Source organism: Anolis sagrei, chromosome 2 (assembly GCF_037176765.1).
Source record: "Anolis sagrei isolate rAnoSag1 chromosome 2, rAnoSag1.mat, whole genome shotgun sequence".
Classification (NCBI taxonomy): domain Eukaryota; kingdom Metazoa; phylum Chordata; class Lepidosauria; order Squamata; family Dactyloidae; genus Anolis; species Anolis sagrei.
This window is the reverse complement of record NC_090022.1, coordinates 254431471-254450665: the sequence shown is the minus strand read 5'-3', so window position 1 is coordinate 254450665 and position 19195 is coordinate 254431471. Positions and strand designations below refer to the sequence as shown.

Here is a 19195-nt window from a genome sequence, read left to right as displayed (position 1 = left end):
AGAGGGGAAACTTTGAAAAAAAAAAAAGAAGAAGAAAGAAGACAGAAAAAAAAAAGAAAGAAAGATCGCAAGGAGAAAACAAAAAAATATATATTCTATCTTCAATTTTTTTTGACACTTTAAAAAAAACATTCGGGGAGGGATTTTTTTTTTTTTGGCTGCTGAAGATTTTTTTTTGAAGTGGTGCTTTTTTTAAAAAAAAAAAAAGGAAAGGAAGGAAGAAAGAGCGGTTTTCTTTCTTGGGAGCTCTCCAGTGATTCTTGTCACCCGGCTCGAAGGAGGAGAAGAAGACAAGGAGGCGAGAGGCGAAGAAGAAGAAGAAGAAGGAAGGCGAAGCGGGTTTATTTATTCGACCTACTTTGGATCTCTCTCTCTCTCTCTCGCTCTCTGTGCTCTCTCTCTCCTCTCTCTCTCTCTCTCTCTCTCTCCTTTGGCTCTTTCCCTCCCCTCGGCGCGCGCGAGAGTGTGACATTCGCTCCTTTCTCCATGTTCGCTTTCTGCGGCGGCGGAGGCTGCTTCTTCGGCGTTTGGAGGGGAAGGAGCCTCCTCCGTCTTCCGGCCTGGACTTCTTCGGCTTCCCCTTTGTATCCTTCCCGGAGAGACTGAGGGAAGGAGAGAGAAAAGGAGGACAACGAGGCGGCGGCAGGAAGCAGCAGCAGCGGCGGCGGCGGCGGCGGAGGGACTCTCCTCCTCCTCCTCCTCCTTCTCTTCCAGCAGCAGCAGAACAACAACAGAAGAGCCGCCTTGGTTGGAATCGGAGGCAGCCGCAGCGCCGGGAAGCGTCTCTCCAACTCGGCGGTGATCCCAGCGCCTTCTTCCTCTTCTTCCTCCTTCGGCTTCTCCTTCTCCTGAATGGCTGGCGGCTGCTCGGCGCTGCTTGGGACTTGGCCCCCGGACAGCCGCGCGCCTTGAGCGGCACCGGAGGAAGGCGAGCCCGGAGCCTCCGGAAGGGACCCGGACACAACGGCAGCGGAGGCGGCGACGGAGGCGAAAGCGGCAGGAAGAGCAGCGTTTCCATCCGGAGCGAGGGCCGAGCCCGGTTTCCCTTCGCCCCGCTTTCCGCTTGGGGCCAGCCGGACTCTCCAGAGCAACCTCCGGGGAGACAGAGAGAGAGAGAGATCCCCTACCTCCTCCTCCTCCGCCTCCTCCTCCTCCTTTTCCCCTTTCCTTCCTTCCCTTCCTTCCCGCTTCCCTTCCCTCCTTCCCTGGATGCGTCCCCCTCCATCCCGCTCGGCCCTGGCTGCTTGGGCAACTTGAGAGAGGAAGAAGGAAGGAAGGGAAAGAGAGAGAGAGAAAGAGAAAGAAAGAAAGGAGAGGAGGAGGAAGGATAGCTAACGGAGGGGAGAGGGTTAAAAATATATAAGGGAGGGGAGAGGGGAAAAAGGAAGACCTTTGGAATTCCATGACTTTTCTGCCCCCTGCCTCGAAAGCGTCGCCCCCTTTTTAAAGAAGGAGGGAAGGAAGAAGAGGAAGAAGGGAGGAAGGGAGGAAGGAAAGAGGGCAGGCGGGGGCAGGGCAGGGCAAAGGAGCAGAAAGAGCGCGGCGGAGGGAGAAGCAGCGAGGAGAAGCAGCAGCAGCAGCAGCGAGAGGAGCCCCCCCCCAATCTTGGCCTCTGCCCCCCACCCATCCACCCCTCCATCCAGGCAGGAAGGGGGCCCCCTCCCCACCCACCACCCCTCCCCCACCCGGCCCCCTCCTCTCCCCACCCCCTCCTCCCGGCCTCTTCCCCGGCAGGAAGGAAGGAAGCAAGGAAGGCAGGCAGGCAGGAAGGCAGGCAGGCAGGCGAGCACCCCCCCTCCTCCCTAATCATCCCACCCCCCACCCCGGTCTTGTTTCCCCTGCCTCCTCCGTGGGCCCGAGATATGGCAATGGTAGTTAGCAGCTGGCGAGATGCGCAGGAGGAGGTGGCCGGGGGCGGCCCGGCGGGAGCGGCCCAGCCCGGGCGGGACCCGCAGCAGCAAGGGGCCTCGGCGGCGCCCCACACGCCCCAGACCCCCAACCAGCCGGGCGCGCCCTCCACGCCGGGAGACAAGGGGCAGCCCCAGCAGGGCTCCGGCCAAGGCCAGGGACAGCAAGGCCAGGGACAGCAGCAGCAGCACATCGAGTGCGTGGTCTGCGGGGACAAGTCCAGCGGGAAGCACTACGGGCAGTTCACCTGCGAGGGCTGCAAAAGTTTCTTCAAGCGGAGCGTCCGCAGGAACTTAACGTACACTTGCCGCGCCAACCGGAACTGTCCCATCGACCAGCACCACCGCAACCAGTGCCAATACTGCCGCCTCAAGAAGTGCCTCAAAGTGGGCATGAGGCGGGAAGGTGAATATTATTTCTTCCCTATATTCTCTCCTTGCTCCTACGGCTTTGTGGTATGTGTGGGGCGGGAGGGGGAGGGAGGGAACGAGGGGGAGGGGAAGAAAGAAGCGGGTGGGGGGGGTCTCCCTTGCTTTGCAACCCCTTCACTCTCCCCACAACACAACACAACACCCGCTTTCCCTCCTTAGTAAGCTCACCCTTTCTCTTGATAGTGCTATGAGCTATGACTAATAATAGAGAAGGAAAGAAAGAGGGAATGGGGGTCTCCCTCGCCTTGAAACCCCTTTACTCTCCCCACAACACAACGCTTTCCCTCCTTAGACAACTCACCCTCACCATCTTGATAGTGCTATGAGCTATGACTATTAATACTCCACTGAACAAGTCATAATAATTCCTCCACTAAACAAAGTCATGGTCCCTCCACTCCCCTTCTTCATCCACCTTCCCTCCCTGGAGAAATCCTTCTTACTATCATCAACATCCTGATATAGCTCTTATTATTAAGACCACCACTGAACAAGTCATCATTCCTCCACTAAACAAAGTCATGGTCCCTCCACTCCACTTCTTCACTCACCTTCCCTCTTTGGAAAAATCCTTCTCACTATCACCAACGTCCTCATATTGCTCTTATTATTATGACCATCACTGAACAAGTCATCATTTCTCATGGTCCCTCCACTCTCCCTCACACACCCCTTCCTTCATCCACTTTAGAAAAATCACTATCACTATCCTGATGTTGCTATCACCAACTATTATGGCGCCCACTGAACGTGTAATGAATGATTCCTCTCTCTCATAGGCACCCCTTCACCCACTTACCTTGCTCCTTTCTTAGGAAAATCACTCTCACCATCACCATCTTGATGTTGCTTATTATGGGCACCACTGAACAAGGGCTGCCTCCACCAAACTAGTCAGGGTTCTGGGTTGTTGTGAGCTTTCCGGGCTGTAAGGCCATATTCCAGAAGCATTCTCTCCTGTTGTTTTGCCTTAATCTATGGCAGGCATCCTCAGAGGTGGTGAGGTCAGGAGAGAATGCTTCTGAAACATGGCCGGAAAATTCATAACAACCCAGTGATTCCAGCCATGAAAGCCTTCAAGAATACATTAAGTCACTCTCTCTCACACACACACACTCCTTTACTCCTTAGAAAAAAACACATTTTATAATTTTTGCCCCCATTGTACATACAAGTCATGATTCCTCCACTCACTCTCTCACACACTTCCTTAGAAAATCACCCCCACCATCACCACTTTTGTGTTGCTATGAATTATGATGGCCACCTCTGAACAAGTAAATGATTCCTCTAGTAAACAAGCCAGGGCTCCTTAAGCCCCAGCTCTGTGTTCTTGACCTAGGTGACTCTCCCTTTTGTTGGCTTAGGAAGAAGTGCAAAGGGGGGGGGGGTTAGAAAGAGAGAGAGAGTTGCCAGCAAATCTTATGAGAAATTATTCAGGCCCTCTCAATATTCCCAAGCAGACCATTGGCTTCCCACTTCTCTTGTTTTTTTTAAGATAGGGGAGGGAAGGTGGTAGGAATCACAACACTTCTTGACACACATCTCTTCCTTCCTTTCCCCCAAAGCAGCTTTGGGAACTGAAAGGGATATGTTATGCTGGGGTTGGGGGGCCATAAATATTGTAGGGTGAGTGTAACTTCTGCTGCTTGTATCGCTGCTTCCTTGCACCCCCCCCCCCTCCATCTGCTAGGCTCCCCCCTTCTTTCCCTCAAGATTCAGCGGCCTTGTTTTGACTCCCTCGTGCTTTCAAAGGAAAGTTTGTGAACGATGACTGCTTTTCGAGTTCTGCCATTTTCCACCACCGCCACCTTTCGCATGCTGCCTCGTTCATTTTCGCCATCACACACCATCGCCTCTTCAAAGACCCCATCCCAGTTGCATCCAACACCACAGCTCCTCCTCCTCCTCCTCCTCATTATTATTATTATTATTATTATTATTTAGCACCTACTTTGCTTTTGAAAACAAAGCCAACACTTCTTCCCATGTTAGAAAGCTCCCTTTCCCCCCTCTTTCCCATAATAAGGGTATTTATTGGTCAATATATATATATATATATTATTGTAATGTTTTTATTTTATTGTTGTTTTCCTTGTGGTGAGATTGTGCTGCCATGTTGTGTGTCTGTGTGTGTGGTGTCCTTATCCACTTCTTCTTTCACTCTGGCTGATGGGTGGTGAACCTTCAGCTTCTGGATAAAGATATTATTACCTAAGAGGCAAATGGATCAAAGCATTTTGTGCAGTGGGCAGGAACTGGGACCATTCAAAATACTCCTTTTCCTTGCTGCCACCAGGAAAAGAAAAATATCTGTGTGGGAATTTTTTAAAAATCCATTTTTAAATAATTATTGGCGGGGTGAGGGTTTTTTGGGGAGGAAGCATCGATAGAGACAATAAATGCAGAAAGGTGGGAAGAGTGAGATATTCTTGTCACCGTCTTTGAACTGTTTGCTCATTGAGTTGAAACACCTCGGTGTCAGGTCAGAAAGTATTACTTTGCAAGGAGAAGGGAGAAAGGAGGGACAGATTCTGACAGGTCGATGGGAATATTAGAAACCCCCACCTTAGCAGTAGAAAACACTGAAATTAATTAATTTCTGGGAGGTATTAATTTTTCCAGGCGTTAGAAACACTCTCAGTGGGCATCCTCACGCTTGAAGCTGCCTTTGTTTACATGCCACGAGTTTGAATAAGTTAAGACTTTGCTCAGTTTTTGGGACCTCCAAGCACGCTTCGGTTTGGGGTCGGGGTGGTTAATAAATCCCCACACCCTATGTGTGTGTGTGTGTGCAGTTGCAAGCCTGTACTTCGACTGGCCAAAGCAGAGGGTTGTTGTTGTTTTTCTCCCTCTGTCCCCCTTTGCATCTGCAAGGAAACAGATTATCCTTGCTCCTTTGCCACTCGTGTTTTTTTAACCCTTTTTGGAAACCCAGAAGTTTGTTCTATTATTTATTTATTAAATTTTAAAGGGGGAAGGGGAGAAAAAACCCTAACCCTTTAAGAGCAAACGCGGTTCTCGAGTGCCTCCTGCCCTTCCCAAGCAGGACAACTCCACTGAAAAATTGCAGCGCCATGCCTGTCTAGGCAGAAGTGTGGCTGGACTGGGACCTGGCTGTTTCGGCAGCGGGAGCAAGAGAGGAGAAGGAAAGAAGGCAGCCCCCCCCCCCTGCACCGCACCCCTCCCTCCCCAAATAACGCCTGCAAGCCTCTTGGCCAGAGAGACTCCGGCTGGTAAATAAGAGCCGCCGATCTCCGGAGGAAAGGGGCCTCTCGGAAATTGCCACAACTGGGAGGCTGGAGGCTATGGCCATGGATTTCTGGCTCTCTGGAAAGCAGCTCGGAGGTGGGGGCTCTGTTTTGGATTTTTGGCCTTGCTATTATTATTATTATTATTATTATTATTATTATTATGGAAGGGCAGCCTTCAGGAGGGTCTCCGTTTCTCCACTTATACAGCAATGCCATGGGTGGGAGAAGTTTCTATTATTATTATTATTATTATCATTGTCATCATCATTATTATTATTGGGTAGCCTTCAAGAGGGTATCCCTGTCTTCACTTGCACAACAATACCATGGGAAAGAATAAGCTATTTATTATTATTATTATTATTATTATTATTATTATTATTATGGAAGGACAGTTTGCAAGAGGGTTTCCGTGTTATCACTTATACAGCAATGCCATGAGAAGGGAGAAGCTTATATTATTATTATTATTATTATTATTATTACTATTTATCAAAAGAGAAGGAAGGGTAATCTTGCAAGGGGGCCTCCGTGTCCTCACTTGCACAGCATTGATATGGGAAGGGATAAGCTTGTATTATTATTATTATCATCATCATCATCATCATTATTGTGGGGTAGCCTTCAAGAGGGTCTTCCTTACTTCACTTGCACAACAATGCCATGGGAAGGGAGAAGCTTGTATTATTATTATTATTATTATCATCATCATCATCATCATCATCATCATCATCATCATCATTATGGAAGGGCAGTCTTCAGGAGGGTCCCAGTGTCTCCACTTGCACAGCCATGTCAATGGAAAGGGAGAAGCTTATATTATTATTACTATTATTAATTAATTAATTTATTATTATTATCATCGTCATCATTATCAAAAAAGAAAGAAGGGCAGTCTTGCAAGTGGGTCTCCGTGTCCGCACTTGCACAGCAATGCCATGGGAAGGGAGAAGCTTGTATTATCATTATCATCATCCTCATCATCATGGGGTAGCCTTCAAGGGGGTCTCAGTGTCTTTACTTGCACAAGGCTGTGGAAAGAGGGAAGCTTGTATTTATTATTATTATTATTATTATTATTATCATCATCATTATTATTTTCAGAGAAGGAAGGGTAGCCTTCAGGAGATCTCTGTGTGTCCACTTGCACAGCCATACCAATGGGAAGGGAGAAGCTTATATTATTATTATTATTATCATCAGCAGCAGCAGCAGCATCAGAGAAGGAAGGCAACCTTGCAAGAGGTTTTCCGTGTCCCTACTAGCACAACCATGTCATTGGAATGGGGGAGATTATATTATATTATTATATTATTATTATTAGGAAGGGGTAACTTCAGGAGTGTCTCAGTGTCCCCACTTGCACAACCATGCCAATGGGAAAGGAGAAGCTATTATTATTATTATTATTATTATTATTATATTGTTATTGTTTTTAGGGGTAACTTCAGGAGGGTCTCCGTGTCCCCACTTTTTTTTATTAGGAAGGGGTAACTTCAGGGGAGTCTCCATGTCTCCACTTGCACAACCATGTCAATGGGAAGGTAGAAGATATTATTATTGTTATTATTGTTGTTGCTATTATTAGGGGTAACTTCAGGAGAGTCTCCGTGTCCCCTTTTGCACAGCCATGCCATGGGAAGGGAGAAGCTATTATTATTATTATTATTATTATTGGGGGTAACTGCAGGAGGGTTTTCTGTGTCCCCTTTTGCACAGCCATGCCATGGGAAGGGGGCAGCTTGTATTATTATTGTTGTTATCATCCTCCTCATTGCTCTCAAGGGCAGCCTTGCCAGAGGGCCTGGTGCCCCCACTCGCAGGGCCATGCCAGGGGAAGGGGGAAGCTTGTGTGGTGGTTCTTCTGATCCTCAGGGAAGGCAGGGCAGCCTTGCAGGCGGGCCTGGTGCCTGCCCGGGGGAAGGGGCCGCCTGCCTTGCGGGAGAGCCGGCCTGTGTGCGTGTGCCTGTGTCGGTGTGCCTGCCTGCCTGCCTGCGCGTGTCTCCTTCTGCGTGGAGCGGGCTCCGGGCTCCTTCTTCTTCGCGGCGCGGCGGTTCGGCGCCGGCGGCTAGATGCACATTTCCTCTCCTGTTCTCTCTCTCTCCCTCTTCCCGTCAGCGGTTCAGCGAGGCAGGATGCCTCCGAGCCAGCCGAACCCGGGCCAGTACGCGCTGACCAACGGCGACCCGCTGAACGGGCACTGCTACCTGTCGGGCTACATCTCGCTGCTGCTGCGGGCCGAGCCCTACCCGACGTCGCGCTACGGGAGCCAGTGCATGCAGCCCAACAACATCATGGGCATCGAGAACATCTGCGAGCTGGCGGCGCGGCTGCTCTTCAGCGCCGTCGAGTGGGCGCGCAACATCCCCTTCTTCCCGGACCTGCAGATCACCGACCAGGTGGCCCTGCTGCGCCTCACCTGGAGCGAGCTCTTCGTGCTCAACGCCGCCCAGTGCTCCATGCCGCTGCACGTGGCCCCGCTCCTCGCCGCCGCCGGCCTCCACGCCTCGCCCATGTCCGCCGACCGCGTGGTGGCCTTCATGGACCACATCCGCATCTTCCAGGAGCAGGTGGAGAAGCTCAAGGCGCTGCACGTCGACTCCGCCGAGTACAGCTGCCTCAAAGCCATCGTCCTCTTCACCTCAGGTCAGTCCAGGGAACAGGGACATGGGGGGGGGGGGCGATGGGGGGCAGCAGCAGCCGCAGGCAGCCCTAGAGGTACCGCTCTCCCCAGGCCTCCATCTCCCCAGGAGGTCTAGTTTGGCCCCATCTAGGCTGGCCACTCAATGCAGGCCAAACTCCCACAAAAGTGGCACCAAAGAAAGCCCTCCTCAGGTTTGATTCCAGGGTTTCCAGGCGGTGTCCTCGTCTGCACAGCCAAAAGACTTTGGGAAACTGCATTCAATGGACAGTGTAGATGGGGCCTCGGAAACCATGCAGCCAGCCACTCTCTTCCTAAGTCTTCTGACCTGGAGAATGACTTGTGGGATCTTTCAGGAACCACCGCCTCCTAGTCACACTCCCACTTGGTCCTTTCGCGACAAAAGGCCCATCTCCCTCGTCTTTCCACTTTGGGCTCCTTGAGTCAGAAACCGTGCTCTTCTTTGTGTTCTCAATGGCCGGAATCTCTGGGTTGTTGTGAGTTTTCTGGGCTGTATGGCCATGTTCCAGAAGCATTCTCCCCTGACGTTTCGCCCATATCTATGGCAGGCATTCTCAGAGGTTGAGAGGTTTGTTGGAAGCAAGGCAAGTGGGATTTATATATCCGTGGAATACCCCCACTTGCCTTGCTACCAACAGACTTCACATCAACCCATGCTCTTCCTCTTTTTTCCTTCCTCCCTTGTTTGCTTGCTTCTTTCCTTCCCTCCCTCCTTCCTTCCTTCCTTAACTCTTTCCTTCCTTCCCTCCATCCTTCCTCCCTCTCTCTCTTCCTTCCTTCTTTCCTATCTTCCTTCCTCCCATCCTTTCTTCCCTCCATCCCTGCCTTCTTTCCTTCCTTCTTTCCTTCCTTCTTTTCTTTCCTTCTTCCTCTCTCCCTTCCTCCCTCTCTTCCTTCCTTCTTTCCTATCTTCCTTCCTCCCTTCCTTTCTTCCCTCCTTCCTTCCTCCACCCTTGCCTGCCTGCCTGCCTTCCTTCCTTCCTTGCTTGCTTCCTTCCTTCTTTGCTCTCCTCCGAGTGGTGGGCCTTCTCCTCGTCCTCGGCTTCCTCCTCCAGATGCATCCTCAGGGAGGGAAATCCTTTCTTTTTCTCCCTGGAGAGTTCCTTCTGGGACCTTCCAGGAGGGCCCTCCTCCTCCTCTTCCTCCCAGGCGCCCTCACACGTGCTCCTTCCCCACAGAAAGGCTCTCCAGGGGGAAGAAAACACCCAAACCCCTGCTTTGCCTTGCCTTGCTGGCGGATGTAGTTGGCGTCGCTTCCTGTAGGCCTCGGGTGAAATTGGCACCCCTTCCGGGGATGCCTTCCTTGCCCTCAGAGATGGTGGCCTGGATTGTTTGGGATCCGGCTCCTCTCTGTGTGAGATGATTGAGAAAGCTCCCTTTCCTTGCACACCTTTTGCTGGTTCCCGGTTGCGTTTGTGTCAGAGCGAGAAGAAAGGAGGTTTCAGGCTTGGCTGGAAGGGCTTTTCGACAGATCTTGTTCAAATAAGGCAGGCAGGGCGCACAAATAAATCATAAATAATACCGCTTTTATTGCTGCCTGATTTCTCCCCCCTCCCTTATCGGAAACCATTAATATTTGCAGTTGCTGCGGTTAGGGAGGCTCATTAAAATTGATTCGAGTGCCAAAAATAGGACTCCTTCCTCCCTATTAAAAGAGAGAGAGAGAGAGAGGAAGAGAGAGGAGACTCGGGCGAGAAGAACCACCCTGAAGAAGGCGCCTTTCTCTTTCTTTTTTACCCGTCCCTTATTTTTTTTTCTATCTCTATCTCTCTATCTTCTAAGCAAACAAACAAAACAACGCAAAGGCAGGCAAATCCTGGGAAATGTAACAGATTGCCTGCAAAATATCAAATTAAAGGTAGGCGGGGGTAACGGGCATGTTAGCAATTTTGCTTATGATAGATGGTTCAAATTAACTTTGCAGGCGGGTGCATTAGCGTCGCCTTTGAAGCGCTCCGGCTGGAGCCCAGAAGCGCACAAAGCGCCCTTGGTTGGGTTTTAATTTTTTGTGAAAGGGTGGGGGGCACCTAGGAGCATCAAAGGGACCAGAAGCCAAGAGAACCAGGCTCGGAGGTGGCCTTGGCCACAGTGGACGGGTGTGGATGTGTGGCTTTAACACCTTCCCAGAAAAACAAAACATCTCCCCGCTTTATTTTTTTTCCTAAAGGCCCCTTTCCTTCAGGGCTCCAATCCTATGCCATTACACACGCACACCCCTCCTTCCCTTTTTCAAAAAATGGGCCCAGGAGACACACAAAAGCTTTGGGGGGAAGCAGCCCAACCGCCCCGCTCGCTTTGCTGGAGGCTCTGCTTGAGAGGAAGGCGAATCCTTCCACGTTTCTCGCCTGAAGAAGAGCAGGATTGACACGGCAGCCCATGTAATATTAATCTCGACTTGAACACGGGCTAATGTTTTGTTCCTGGCGGGGAAGGCAGGCCTGGGACTGGGAAGCGTGGGCTGAGACTGCCCCCCTGGTTCCTCCGGCTGCAAATGCAGGCCCAGCAGCCAGGGAAAGGCCGGCACCCTCTCTTTCTTTGCAGAGGATCAAGGGCAGAGCTTAAAACAAATGGGGAGATTTGTGGAACAGCCACCGGGATGCGTTTTATCTTCCGGCTCCTTGGGCTTCTTTCCTCGTCCCTCTCCTCCTCCCCCTTGTCTCTTCATCTCCTTGTCTTTACTCCACTGACAGAAAAGAGACTCTGGTGGCATTTTTCAGGGTGATTGAACTGGGAAGGTCCCCCTGCTTTCTCTTAAACCCTGTATTTATCCATTCGTGGGAGAGCCAGAGCTAAACTAGCCAAGGGGAAGAAATAACTGAGCCCAGCTTTTTGTCTTTCCAGAAAATTGCGGCTTTAGGAAGCCAAAGTCTTCTAAGACCCTTCCACACAGCCCTATATCCCAGAACATTAAGGCAAAAAAAAAAAAATCCCACATGTGAGTGTGGACTCAGGGCTCTTCCGCACAGCCCTATATCCCAGAATATAAAGGCAAAAAATCCCACATTATCTGAGTGTGGACTCAGAGCCCTTCCGCACAGCCCTATATCCCAGAATATCAAAACAGAAAATCCCACATTATCTGAGTGTGGTACTCAGGGCCCTCCAGCACAGCCCTATATCCCAGAATATCAAGGCAAAAATCCCACTTATCTGAGTGTGGATTCAGGGCCCTTCCGCACAGCCCTATATCCCAGAATATCAAAGCAGAAAATCCCACATTATCTGAGTGTGAACTCAGGGCCCTCCAGCACAGCCCTATATCCCAGAATATCAAGGCAAACAATCCCACATTATCTGAGTGTGGACTCAGGGCCCTTCCACGCAGCCCTATATCCCAGAATATCAAGGCAGAAAATCCCACATTATGAGTGTTTACTCAAGGCCCTTCCACACAGCCCTATATCTCAGAATATCGAGGCAGAAAATCCTACAATATCTGCTTTGAACTAGTTTATCTCCGTCCACACTACTATATATCTCAATTTAAAGCAGAAAATGTGGGATTTTATTCAGCTGTGTGGAAGGTGCCTCAGATAACTCAGTTCAAAGCAGATATTGTGGGATTTTCTGCCTTGATGTTCTGGAACATAGGGCTGTGTGGGAAAGCCCTTAGAAAGCCCCCAAAAAGGCCTGGCTCCATAACACCCCACTCCAAAAAAGGCGAGAGGTTTCTCCCGCTTTTCCTAAATCCGAGCTTAGGGATCGCTTCAACCAACATTCCCTATCTCAAGATAAGATATTTACACCTTGGATGTTTCTGACATTTAAAAAAAATCCCCAAAAATTCACAATAAACAACAGGGGAGCGAGAAAGAAATAATATTTTCGGTTGTGCGTTTTCCGGGCTGTATGGTCATGTTCCAGAAACATTCTCTCCTGACGTTTCGCCTGCATTTATGGCAGGCATCCTCAGAGGTTGTGAGGACCTCACAACCTCTGAGGATGCCTGCCATAGATGTAGGCAAAACGTCAGGAGAGAATGTTTCTGGAACATGACCATACAGCCCTATTCCGGACACTAAAGCCTTCGACAATATTTTCCATTGGGTTGTTGTGAGTTTTTCGGGCTGTATTCAGGTTCCAGAAACATTCTCTCCTGAAGTTTCGCCTGCATCTATGGCAGGCATCCTCAGAGGTTGCGAGGTTTGAAAGCCTTCGACAATGCAATATTTTCCATTATTTGGGAAAGGAGAAGAAAGGAGTTCTGGCCTGCCGAGGCTCCTGATGGGCCCTTGCCTTTCTCTCTCAGCACCTCTCTGCCTTTCCTATCTGCATCCATTTCCATTTGGGCCTAGTCTTGTTTTGAGAGCTAACCAGAAGTTAATTTAAGGTGGTTCTTTCTCCAAGTCGCCCAACTTTTTGAAGCAAACTCATGGATAGAGATGATCCCCGAGGCAGGCCTGGCCCACAACCTGAAGGGAGAGTTGTTTTCCCTATCAGTGTCCTTTAAGAGGAGAGATCAAGGCTTAAGCAGGCTCGGAAGTTGCTCTGGCGTGTCATCTCCCCCCATTTCATCCCTGCTTTAAACTCAGGATATTATTTTTCATCATCCGTACACCAGTCTCACGAGCCAACAGGGCTTTGAAAGCGTGTCCTGGCTTGGGTTGTTGTGCATTTTCCGGGCTGGAAAAGAAGCATTCCTTCCTGACGTTTCGCCTGCATCTATGGCGAAAGGATACCTCTGAGGCGAAACGTCAGGAAAGAATGCTTCTGGAACATGGCCATACCAGCCCGGAAAAAAACACAACAATCCAGTGATTCCCGGCCACAAAAGCCTTGGACAGTCCTGGCTTATTGGCTCCTGGCAATGATATGCAAACCCCATTTTAAAATAAAGAGAATGCTTTCCTAATTCCTGCCCCCCTCCCTGTGCTTCCCCACCTTGGAGATATTAAAATTTCCAGAGGCAGGATCAAGTGAGATAAGATCAGGCCCATCAATCTCTCCTCCGCGCCATCCCAACTTTGATTTCTCGTTATATGCGCACTGATTACATCTATATTTTCTGAGCACTAAACTCTCCTGGATGCGTTACATGAAATATACTCCCTGTAGTACAAAAAGGCCCAGGTCGGGCTTCTGCCGAACAGTAATGATTATTTATTTACATCATTCCTTTTGCCATAGACAGGAGGAAGAAAAATGGAGAAATAATGACTGCAGGGAGAAAATATGGCCATCTTCAAAAAGTGGGACACGCACAATTTCCACCTAATTCCCCCACACGCAGAGGCACACAAGCACACTTCCCAGCCTCAAACCCCCCCCCCCCCACACACACACACACCCATCTTCGCCTAGATGCAAATTAACAGAAGGTTGGGGAGACATTGCTTTCTTTCTTGAGTCTATTTCTTCACTCAGCTAATCGATCAGATAGCACAGATTGTTTAATTAATTTTCAGATCTTCCTGCTAGGGGAAAAAAGTGTTGAAAGCACCCCTCCCCTCCATTGGAGGTTTAAACACCTCAGATTTTGGGTTGCTGTGAGTTTTCCGGGTTTGTATGGCCATGTTCCAGAAGCATTCTCTCCTGAGGTTTCGCTCACATCTATGGCTGGCATCCTCAGAGGTTGTGGGGTCTGTTGGAAACAAGGCAAGTGGGGTTTATATATCTGTGGAATCTCCAGGGTGGGAAAAAGAACTCTTGTCTGTCTGAGGCAAGTGTGAATGCTGCAGTTGGTCACCTTGATTAGCATTGAATAGCCTTGCAGCCTCAAGGCTTGGCTGCTTCCTGCCTGGGAGGATTCTTTGTTGGGAGGTGATTTTGCTTGGAAAGAAGTATGCTTACATTGAGAGGGGTTGCTTAGTGCCAGGGAGGCCCCATAAAAACTGAATCTTGTGTACCTGTACTGAAGTAAGGGAGTCAAACAACAGACTAAAGCAAATACGTGTTGAATAAGGTTGGATCTACACTGCCATATAATGCAATTCTACACTGGGTCGACACTGTAGTTCACACTGCATCCTTTGGCAGTGTAGATCCAGTCTGAGAGATGAGGCAAGGGAAGGAAAGCCTTTTCTGTCGTGAAGGTGGAAGCCAGGATACATCCTTTGGAGCCCTCTCTCAGCAAAATACCCCCGGAGGAGACAGAGAGGCCTTCTCTTCACCCGGCTTGGCCCTGGAGTGACCTGAAAAGCCCTTTCCAGCAAATCAATGGGTGATCAGATCAAGCTTGGTGGCAAAGAGGGCTGTGAGGATTGGAGAGGCTCTCCTTCTCCGCTGGTCAGGGTCTCTCCAAGTGTTGGGTGGTCTTCAGCAGTTATGGGGCAGGTGTATGGCAACCTGTTCCCCTTCCTTCCTTCCTTCCTTTTTTCCCTTCTTTCCTTCCTATCATCTTTCCTCCCTCCCTTCCTTCCTTCCTTCTTTCTTTCTTTCCTTCCTTTCTTCTTTTCTTCCTTCTTTTCTTCCTATCTTCTTTCCTTCCTTCCTACCTACCTAACTTCTTTCCTTCTTTCCTTCCTTCCTTCCTTCCTTCCTTCCTTCTTCCTTCCCTCCCTCCCTTCCTCCTTCCTTCCTTCCTTCCTTCCTTTCTTTCCTTCCTTCCTTCCTTCCTTCCTTATTTCTTCCTTCTTTCCTTCCTTCCTTCCTTCCTTCCTACATTCTTTTCCTCTTTATTTCTTTCCTTCCTTCCTTCCTTCTTCCCTCCCTTCCTTCCTTTCTTCCTTCTTCCCTTCCTTCCTACTTTCTTTCTTGCTTGCTTTCCTTCCTTCCTTCTTTCCTTTCTTCTTTCTTTCCTTCCTTCTTTCCTTCCCTCTTCCCTTCCTTCCTACCTTCTTTCTTTCATTCCTTCTTCCTTCCTTCTTCCCTTCCTTCCTACCTTCTTTCTTTCCTTCCTTCCTCCTTCCTTCCTTCCTTCCTTCCTTCCTTCCCCCAGACATGCCCCCCTCCGCCCGCCTTCATAGGTTGTCCATGATCCCGGCGTTTAAGGCCAAAGTCTGGATTAGCCCAACAGTCGGCTGCGCGTAATTGTAGATCTAAGCGCTGCTTAGTCCATGGCCGGGGTCACGGGGGTCTCTCCCTCCCAAGCGCCTGAATTATGGCTTAGTCGGGGTCTCTGGGCGCCGGAGGTCAGGAGAAGAAGCACCCTGGCCAGGAAAGAGAGGGGCCTGGCCATTGGGGGAACTCAGAGCCCCCCAGCATCCCAAGATCTTAGTGTATTTGTATAGGCGCCTGTCTCTCTGGTTGCACTGCATGATATGGTCAGTATGCCCCCAAATGATGCAGTTCCAAGTGCATTGGGTCTACATTGACCGCATTATGCCATTCAAACGGCATTGTTTCTCAGTGTAGACCCCACCATGTATATTTACAAAGATAAGAGGCACAGAGAAGATGCTCCCACGCCTCTGCATCTCCACATTTCTCCCGCTTTTGAATCCTTTGACACCCGCCCCGGTGCGGCGTCCTTTCGGGGCCCATTTACCCGGCCATTAATGCAGATCCCGCTCCAGATATTAGCCGAGGCTGCCTTTGATCTGCTCCAACGCGACCCGCTCGCCGCCTGCTCGGCTTGTGATCCGGGTGTTTGGAGATATTTATTATTAATAGCAGAATACAGGCCGCGGGTTGGAAAAGCGGAGGGAGGGAGGGGGAGGAGGGGGAGGAGGGGGGTTTTCTTCTCTTTTCTCTCCCCGGCTAGATGTGGGGTTCCCCTTTCTCTTTATGGGGCTGTATTTGGATTCATTGGAGGGCAGGAGGAGGGCAGGAAGGGAGGAGAATCCTGGGTTCGTTCCTCCTGGGATAAAGACATAACATCATGCAATGTGGCGCTTCCACACACACTCCGATGGAGGGGACCCCTCTGGCTCCTTCTTCGCCCCCGTGTTTCCCAAGGCAAAGCAGCCCTGGCCTTACAACCACCCCAGAAAGAGGAGGAGGAGGCGCAGCTTTGTGCGTGCGAGCGGCCGAGCGAGAGCAGCTGCAGACGCCGGCTTAGCCCAGGCTTTGGGGCTGGTGGAGGGGAAGGGAGGGGAAGGGGGGGCAGAATGGAGGGAGTGAGAGAGGGAGGGAAGCGGAGAGCACTGAGCCATCTTCCTGGCTATGATTATACAGCTTACAGAGATGTGACCCATTTTCAATTACTCGATCGCCGAGATCCCCGAGACAAAGCAGGGCCTTCCCTCCCTCCCTTCCCTCCCTCCCTCCCTCTCTTTCTCAGCGCCTCTCTCTTTCTCTGTGTTACTCTCTCTCTCTCTCTCTCTCTCTCTCTTTCTCGGAAATGGAACCGGGAGACGTTCGTGCGAGCGGCTCCAAATCCCCGCCTGGCTCGGAGCTGCTTTTCTGCACACGAGGCGAGGCGCGCGCGGCCGAGCCTTGGCCCCATTTCTCTCTCTCTCTCCTTTCCACCCCGGAGCCCTTTCTTTCCCCCCTTTTAGCGCGCGTGGGGTCGAAGAGGGCAGGGAAAGGAAGAAGGGGAGAGAGGACAAGAAGAGGGGGAGGCCTGAATGTGTGTGAGGGGCGAAGCAGAAGCCCCCACGGCTGCCTCTGGGTCAGAGCTTGAGGTGGCGTTGCTTTGCATGCCCAGAAAAAAAGGATAACAATAGGATGCTGCTCGTGGGGGGGGGGGGAGGAGGGTGTCGACACCCTCCTGAGTGTCCTCTTCGACTCCCTCCTGAGTGCCCTCTTCCTGAGGTTTGGCTAGGAAAGATGGCTCCCTGGTCTCTCTCCTGGCTGCCTTTTTCCGCGTCTTCCATTATTTATATTTGCGAGAGAGCGACACAAAGAGAGCGCGCAGGGGTGGAGGGGGCGCCTGGGGTCGCGGCTGCTGCTGCCTGATGGCTGAGGATGGTGCTGGGGGAGAAGGGGGGCGTTTGAAGGGAAAGGCGGGGGGATGCTCCTCCTTTGCGTGGCCCCCACTCGCTAACCGTGTCGCCCCCTCCCTCCCCCTTCTTCTCTCCCTCCACCCCCCCCCCCCCCCCGCTTCCTGATCCGGGTTCCAGACGCGTGTGGCCTGTCGGACGCAGCGCACATCGAGAGCCTGCAGGAGAAGTCCCAATGCGCGCTGGAGGAGTACGTGCGGAGCCAGTACCCGAACCAGCCCAGTCGCTTCGGGAAGCTGCTCCTGCGGTTGCCTTCGCTGCGCACCGTCTCCTCCTCCGTCATCGAGCAGCTCTTCTTCGTCCGCTTGGTAGGTAAAACCCCCATCGAGACGCTCATCCGAGACATGCTGCTCTCCGGCAGCAGCTTCAACTGGCCTTACATGTCCATCCAGTGCTCCTAGAGCGCCCGCCTCGTGGCCTCCCCGCGCTTAGAAGCCCCCCCAGAGAGAAAGAAAGAAGAAAGAGAAGGAGAGAGGGAAGGAAGAAGGAAGAGAAGGCCGTGGCATCGCTCCTCCAGGAGAGCGACCCAAATCGCCCTTTCTGGGAGGTGGACGAGGCACATTGGCGAGCGGGAGGGGACCCTGAAGGGCAAGGACTCGCCTTCCGTCTCTTCCTTTGGGCGAAGGAGCCTCCGGACAGAGCCAGCTCTTGCTTGTGGAAGGAAGGCAACCAGGGACGCTGGGACTGGGGAGCCAACTTTGAATGCTTCGGGACAAACAATGAAAGAGGAAAGGATTGGCCTCTTCTGCCCCTCTCCCCAGCTCGCACTGCCTCCCTCCTGTGTGCCCCCCTCTCCTCCTCCTCCTCTTCCTCTTCCTCCCCCTCAAAAAAGAAGACACCTAGAATGGATTTTCTTGGATTTATGACGGACTGAGGTGGAGATTGAAGCGTCTCTGTACAGCCAACCCAACCCCACAGTTTAAAAAACACAGGAAAAAACAAAAATAAACCAAGGAATGGTAGAAAAATGTCAGAAACTGGAGCCGACTTGACTCTGAGGGGCGGGCCAAGGGAGAGGGACCCACAGGCACGCACTGACCACGAACATTGTTCTTCATTTTGTAAAATATTAGTCTTTATTTTCACTTTTTTTGTAAAAATTTAAAAACATCGTATGCGCATAAAAGAGAGGGGAAAAAAGAAGAGAGAGAGAGAGAGGAAAAAAAGAAGGGAGGGTCAAGAGGAAAAGAGAGAGAAAACACAAGAAAACACAACCAGAAACTGGGGGGAAAATAACATTTTCCAAATAATTATTAAAAAAAACAAGGAATTGTTCTGTGTGTATGTATCTATATCTGTTTTGTATTTTTTTTTCTGGTTCCAAACCAGGCTTCCTGTGATTCTATACTAATCATTTTTGATATAATAACCCTTTTTGCTTCTTATAATGAGTGCGATATATGTTGTCGAAGCTGTTCTTCAAGAATTAAAATTTGAAGTGAGAATTTAAACAAATAATAATAATAATAATAAAGCATTTAGCAACAACAACAAAAGAAACACCAAACAGCAACACCAACAAAAACAACCCAATCCCAGGCTAGTCCATGTGTCCTTGTTCCTTGAGGCCGACCTACAAGGGTGAGGAAGGGAAAGTTGAACTCCAAACCCAGGCCAAGTTTGTGTAGCTCAGGCATAGGCAAACTTGGGCCCTCTGAGTGTTTTGGACTCCAACTCCCACAATTCCTAACAGCCTCAGGCCCTTTCCTTTCCCCCCTCAGCCGCTTAAGTGGCTGAGGGGGGAAAGGAAAGGGCCTGAGGCTGTTAGGAATTGTGGGAGTTGGAGTCCAAAACATCCAGAGGGCCCAAGTTTGCCCATAACTGGTGTAGCTCCTGCCAGAGTTTCAGGAGACGGGGACCTATTTTGAAACAAATACATTGGCCAAGTTGTTGGCATGGGTTAGGCAAATCTAACTTAGCATTTCCAAGGTATCTGGTCTCATGTAAGTCTTACAAAACCAGAAAGAAATCTCAGTCTCTGAGTCATTTTTTCCCCAATGATCATTGTTTCCAACATAGGCATAACCTGGAAAACAAATGTCTTTGGTTGGGAGAATGATCACTGGTTTAGATCCTTCTTATTGTCTCTTTTCTGTTCAGATTAGATGTATCTGTTTT

General features: G+C 50.5%; 1 protein-coding gene across 2 annotated transcripts; it reads left to right on the top strand.

Annotated features, from left to right (window-relative positions):
- The first annotated feature begins 1862 nt into the window (after positions 1-1862).
- On the top strand, positions 1863-18365 carry NR2F1 (nuclear receptor subfamily 2 group F member 1). 2 transcript variants are annotated; one of them, XM_060761776.2, is made up of 3 exons: positions 1863-2313; positions 7712-8239; positions 17198-18365. In XM_060761776.2, the coding sequence occupies exons 1-3, from the start codon at positions 1863-1865 to the stop codon at positions 17476-17478; spliced, it is 1260 nt and encodes a 419-aa protein (XP_060617759.1). In that variant the 3' UTR covers positions 17479-18365. The 2 variants fall into 2 exon arrangements, with proteins under 2 accessions (XP_060617759.1, XP_060617760.1); XM_060761777.2 differs by lacking the exon at positions 1863-2313 and adding an exon at positions 2427-5687.
- The last annotated feature ends 830 nt before the right edge of the window (positions 18366-19195 follow it).

Coding starts and splice junctions, on each gene's coding strand:
- NR2F1 (XM_060761776.2), top strand. CDS start 1,863: ATGGCAATGGTAGTTAGCAGCTGGCGAGATGCGCAGGAGGAGGTGGCC. Junction 2,314..7,711: donor AGTGGGCATGAGGCGGGAAG/GTGAATATTATT, acceptor TCTTCCCGTCAG/CGGTTCAGCGAGGCAGGATG. Junction 8,240..17,197: donor CATCGTCCTCTTCACCTCAG/GTCAGTCCAGGG, acceptor TCCGGGTTCCAG/ACGCGTGTGGCCTGTCGGAC.